This window comes from Microchirus variegatus (genome assembly GCF_963457635.1).
Source record: "Microchirus variegatus genome assembly, chromosome: 10".
Classification (NCBI taxonomy): domain Eukaryota; kingdom Metazoa; phylum Chordata; class Actinopteri; order Pleuronectiformes; family Soleidae; genus Microchirus; species Microchirus variegatus.
Genome location: NC_139811.1, coordinates 304,423 through 310,378, shown reverse-complemented (window position 1 = coordinate 310,378; position 5,956 = coordinate 304,423). Strand labels below are relative to the sequence as shown.

General features: G+C 50.3%; 1 protein-coding gene across 1 annotated transcript in view; it reads left to right on the top strand.

The window, feature by feature from the left end:
• Positions 1-1,559: 1,559 nt before the first annotated feature.
• Positions 1,560-5,956, top strand: part of stx1b (syntaxin 1B) — a gene marked incomplete at both ends in the record, with an annotated part of 14,290 nt that continues 9,893 nt past the window's right edge. The window contains one exon of the mRNA XM_083895961.1: positions 1,560-1,589. Coding sequence (XP_083752087.1) covers positions 1,560-1,589 — 30 coding nt within the window. The remainder of the gene's footprint in view (positions 1,590-5,956) is intronic.

Here is a 5,956-nt window from a genome sequence, read left to right as displayed (position 1 = left end):
TTTGTCAAAAATTTAAATTTTGGATGATTTTTTCTCAAATTTTGGACCATAATATTTTTTTTCAAATTTTGGACCAATTTTTTTTTTTCAAATTTTGGACATATTTTTTTTTTCAAATTTTGGACCAAATTTCTTTTTTCAAATTTTGGACCAAAAATTTTGGGTACATTTTTTTTTTTCAAATTTTGGACGACATAGTATAGAATGACGTTTTTGTCAAATTTTGGACCAAAATTTTTGGGTCATTTTTTTTTCAAATTTTGGGTCAAATTTTTTTCAAATTTTGGGTCAAATTTTTTTTTTTAATTTTGGGTCAAAAAATTTTTTCCAATATTTGGAAGACATAGTATAGTATGACGTTTTTGTCAAATGTTGGACCAACATTTTTTTGTCAAATTCTTTTTTAAATGTTGGTCTACATAGTATAGTATGACGTTTTTGTAAAATGTTGGACCAAAAATTAAAAAAATAAAATAAAATCGAAAAAGTTTTCCAGCCCTTTTTGCTCTGGGGCTCCACCTGCAGACATTTTATGGTACTGCAACCAGTAGTTCTTTGTAGATGTCATTCATGAAGTAGATATTTGTAATTGTGCTGATTTATAAAGTGGAAATGCTGGTCCTCAGTATGCAGCAAGTACAAGAATGTGTGTGTGTGTGTGTGTGTGTGTGTGTGTGTGTCTGTGTGTGAGTGTGTGTGTGTGTGTGTGTGTGTGTGTGTGTGTGTGTGTGTGTGTGTGTGTGTGTGCTTTACAAACGTCTTGTTATTTTTATTTTTCTGATCAGATGAAATAAAAATGTCCACCTTTTATTTTTTTTTATTTACGTGGTTAAACAGTGTGTGACGTCCCAACACAAGGCCGTCATGCCCCCCCCCCCCCTCCCCCCCCTGCAGAGAGGAGGGGGAGGGGAGGCAGCAGAGAGATGGAGAGAGGATGGACCTCGCGCATGCGCACTGTCGTATCATACCCTCCGCATCGCCCCCCCCTCCTCCTCTCTCCCCCTCCCCCTCTCTTTTTCTGCAGCATCAGTACCACCCCCCCCCCCCCCCCTCCCCCCCCGCCCTCTCTCTCTCTCCGGTCGCTCTTCCTGCCGCTGATGCGTTGCGCGCTGCGGGGCCACTGCGACCGCACCGAGGAGGAAGAGGAGGAAGAGCCGCGGACAGAGCGACAGAGCGGCGGAGAGGCGCCATTACAGAGAGAATCAGCATCTGAGAGGAGGAGAGGGAGAACAGGAGGAGGAGAAGGAGAAGAAGAAGAAGAAGGAGGAGGAGGAGAGGAAGAAGAGAAGAAGAGGAGCGGACGCGGATTTAAAAACACCTGAGCAGCAGCAGCAGAAGGCGGAGACGCGTCACACCGCGCTCTTCCTCATCATCATCGTCTCTCAGTGGAAGTGAACGAGTGAAGAAGAAGAAGAGGAGGAAGAGGAAGAGGAAGAGAAGCAGCGGCAGAAATCTGACGAAGATCGGATTCAGAACGACGAACGACGCGGCGTCGGAAACCTCCCCCCTCCCCCCGCACCAGGGCCGATTCTCTGCTGTAGCAGCGGCGCGGCGACATCATGAAGGACCGCACCGCGGAACTGCGAAGCGTAAGATGATGATTTTTCTCTTTATTCTCCGTGTTCTCCTCCTGCCGCGAGGCGGCGGGGCGGCGAGGCGGCAGGAGCGGAGCGGTGATGGAGCGGCTCTGCGGAGGAGGTCTGGCGGCAGGCCGCTACTGCCGCCTCTGCCGCCTCTGCCGCTGCCGCGGCGGAGATTGCACAGTGATGTGAAATGGAGGCTCGGCTCTCAGAGTGTGGGGGGGGGGGGGGGGGGGGGGGCGGCCTGGAGGTCACTGATGCTCTGTAATGGCCGCTGTGTGAGTCGCAGAGGCCTCGCGCGGCTTTTCTCTGCATGTGATTTATTTATTTTTTTAAACACGCTCATCCGTGCTAATGTGTGCGTGCGTGTCCGTGCGTGCGTGCCTGAATGACCTGAAGGGAGGAGGAGGAGGAGGAGGAGGGAGGAAGAGGAGGAGGAGAGTAAACTCTGAAATGAGTCGCGGACCAAAATGCAGTGATTTTTTTTCTCCTGCAGCTCGCGCACGGCGCCTCCTCCCTGACAGCGTGGATGTGAGAGCCGCGGCCTCGCGCTCAGGAGGAGCGAGGAAACCACCGCACGACGGCCCTGGATGCTGCTTCACCGCGTGTCTCCTGCCGCTCCTGCCTCTGTGTGTGTGTGTGGGGGGGGGGGGGGGGGGGGGGGGGGCATTGGGGGTTCCCTTGCTGAACCAGGGCCTCACCCATTTTATCAGAGAGGGTCTGCGGTGATGATGGGGGCGGGGGGAGGGTGTGTGTGAGGAGGGTGCAGTGTGTGTGTGTGTGTGTGTGTGTGTGTGTGTCTCGGTGCAGTGTGTGTGTATGTGTGTGTGTGTCGGTGCAGTGTGTGTGTGTGGGGGGGGAGGTGCAGTGTGTGTGTGTGTGTGGGGGGGGTGCAGTGTGTGTGTGTGTGGGGAGGTGCAGTGTGTGTGGGGGGGTGCAGTGTGTGTGGGGGGGTGCAGTGTGTGTGTGGGGGGGTGCAGTGTGTGTGTGTGTGTGTGTGTGTTTGGGGGGGGTGCAGTGTGTGTGTGTGGTGGGGGGTGCAGTGTGTGTGTGTGTGTGTGTTTGGGGGGGTGCAGTGTGTGTGTGTGTGTGTGTGTGTGTGTCGGTGCAGTGTGTGTGTGTGTGTGTGGGGGGGGTGCAGTGTGTGTGTGGGGGGGTGCAGTGTGTGTGTGTGTGTGTGGGGGGGTGCAGTGTGTGTGTGGGGGGCTGCAGTGTGTGTGTGTGGGGGGGTGCAGTGTGTGTGTGTGTGTGGGGGGGGTGCAGTGTGTGTGTGTGTGTGTGTCGGTGCAGTGTGTGTGTGTGTGGGGGGGGGGGTGCAGTGTGTGTGTGGGGGGGCTGCAGTGTGTGTGTGTGTGGGGGGGTGCAGTGTGTGTGTGGGGGGGCTGCAGTGTGTGTGTGTGTGTGTGTGGGGGGGGGGGGGTCAGATCAGTTGCAGCAGCTCCAGTTCAATCAGGTTCATTCGTTCATTTATTTCTCCAAGTTATTAATAATGTGGGCGGAGTCACAATCTGATCAATAATAACTTATCAATAAATCAGCAGTTGGAGTGTGTGTGTGTGGGTGTGTGTGGTCACCCCTCTATCCATCCTCATCATCCACTCCTTCCTTCCTTCCTTCCTTCCTTCCTCCCTTCCTTCCTCCTTCCTTCCTTCCTTCCTTCCTTCCTTCCTTCCTTCCTTCCTTCCTTCCTTCCTTCCTTCTTTGCTTCCTTCCTCCCTTCCTCCCTTCCTTCCTTCCTTCCTTTCTTCCTTCCTCCCTTCCTTCCTTTCTTCCTTCCTCCCTTCCTTCCTCCTTCCTTCCTTCCTTCCTTCCTTCCTTCCTTCCTTCCTTCCTTCCTTTCTTCCTTTCTTCCTTCCTCCCTTCCTTCCTCCTTCCTTCCTTCCTTCCTTCCTTCCTTCCTTCCTTCCTTCCTTCCTTCCTTCCTTCCTTCCTTCTTTGCTTCCTTCCTCCCTTCCTCCCTTCCTTCCTTCCTTCCTTTCTTCCTTCCTCCCTTCCTTCCTTTCTTCCTTCCTCCCTTCCTTCCTCCTTCCTTCCTTCCTTCCTTCCTTCCTTCCTTCCTTCCTTCCTTCCTTTCTTCCTTCCTCCCTTCCTTCCTCCTTCCTTCCTTCCTTCCTTCCTTCCTTCCTTCCTTCCTTCCTTCCTTCCTTCCTTCCTTGCTTCCTTCCTTCCTTCCTCCCTCCATCCCTTCCTTCCTTGCTTCCTTCACCTGAGCAGTCATTTTTACTTTGACGAGGAAAAGTTTATCTTCTAACGTCAGGAATTGTCGAGAAAATATCAGAAGTTTTAAAGTTTTATTTGATATTTATATCTGATTTCCTCCTGGCCAGCAGGTGGAGCCTCTCATGTTAAACCACCATAGAAGAAGAGTAAGGGTGGTTCTACTGTCGTGAACTGAGGCACAGGAGGCGGGGCTTTATTTTTTGATGTGATTGATGTGTTTACATTAAGTAACATGTAGCTAACGCTTTTAACCAAACCATCTTAAAGGGACACAGTGTAGTATTTATGGGTTTATATGACCCAAAATCCACTTTTTTATACATATTATATGCTCCTTCATTGTCTAGTCGCTGTATAATAGTTTTTGTTTCATTTTCGTAGTGTTTCAAAAAGTCATGTAAAATAACATGGTCTTGGGCCGTGGTTGCATAGACACTGTTAGCAGAGAGACGCCATGTTTCTACAGGAGCCTGTAAGGACAAACGAGAGAGAACAAATCAAGCGTCTCTTTACTTGTAGCTGAAGTCCCGCCTCCACTCTAGTAGCTCCGCCCTCTCCCTCACCTCACGAACCTCATCTGCTGACACGGAGAAAGACGACGAGGACGACATTTGACCCTCTGAGGACACCATAGCGCTCAGGGAAGGGAGGGGGTGAGCAGAGGAGCAGGTCTTTGTTGTAAATTTCAGCCTCTCCTCTAGATGGCACTATAAACTCTATGTCGGTTATGGAGCGCCCTCTACGTTGCAGTGTGAATCCGGCATCACGGCAGAGAACTACAAAGTCTCGCGGCGTCTCCATAGTTACCCAGTTGTAGAAATGTAAAAACCACTTTACATTGATCAATCCTCACCTTTCTCTGAAAGGCAAGTAACATTAAGGGCCTTGCCTAAGGGTTAGGGTAATGCCCACACTGGCTGTTAACTGACCTGCCCTGACCAGGGTTTGAACCTCAGCCCAAGGTCTGTTGACTAGACCACTGATGTGTTTGATGTGGTGGAAAAGCTACATATATATTTCATACATATTTATATTTATTAACTTTGCGTTAAAATACAAACTAGCAGCTAGCTAAGCTAACCCTACCCAGCTGCTGAGCACTGCTGTGGCCTGTGACCTGTGACACCAAAGTCACTCACTCTGCCACACCAAAGTCACTCACTCTCTCACACCAAAGTCACTCACTCTGCCACACCAAAGTCACTCACTCTCTCACACCAAAGTCACTCACTCTCTCACACCAAAGTCACTCACTCTGCCACACCAAAGTCACTCACTCTCTCACACCAAAGTCACTCACTCTGCCACACCAAAGTCACTCACTCTCTCACACCAAAGTCACTCACTCTCTCACACCAAAGTCACTCACTCTGCCACACCAAAGTCACTCACTCTCTCACACCAAAGTCACTCACTCTCTCACACCAAAGTCACTCACTCTGCCACACCAAAGTCACTCACTCTCTCACACCAAAGTCACTCACTCTGCCACACCAAAGTCACTCACTCTCTCACACCAAAGTCACTCACTCTCTCACACCAAAGTCACTCACTCTGCCACACCAAAGTCACTCACTCTCTCACACCAAAGTCACTCACTCTGCCACACCAAAGTCACTCACTCTCTCACACCAAAGTCACTCACTCTGCCACACCAAAGTCACTCACTCTGCCACACCAAAGTCACTCACTCTCTCACACCAAAGTCACTCACTCTCTCACACCAAAGTCACTCACTCTGCCACACCAAAGTCACTCACTCTCTCACACCAAAGTCACTCACTCTGCCACACCAAAGTCACTCACTCTCTCACACCAAAGTCACTCACTCTCTCACACCAAAGTCACTCACTCTGCCACACCAAAGTCACTCACTCTCTCACACCAAAGTCACTCACTCTGCCACACCAAAGTCACTCACTCTCTCACACCAAAGTCACTCACTCTGCCACACCAAAGTCACTCACTCTCTCACACCAAAGTCACTCACTCTCTCACACCAAAGTCACTCACTCTGCCACACCAAAGTCACTCACTCTCTCACACCAAAGTCACTCACTCTGCCACACCAAAGTCACTCACTCTCTCACACCAAAGTCACTCACTCTGCCACACCAAAGTCACTCACTCTGCCACACCAAAGTCACTCACTCTCT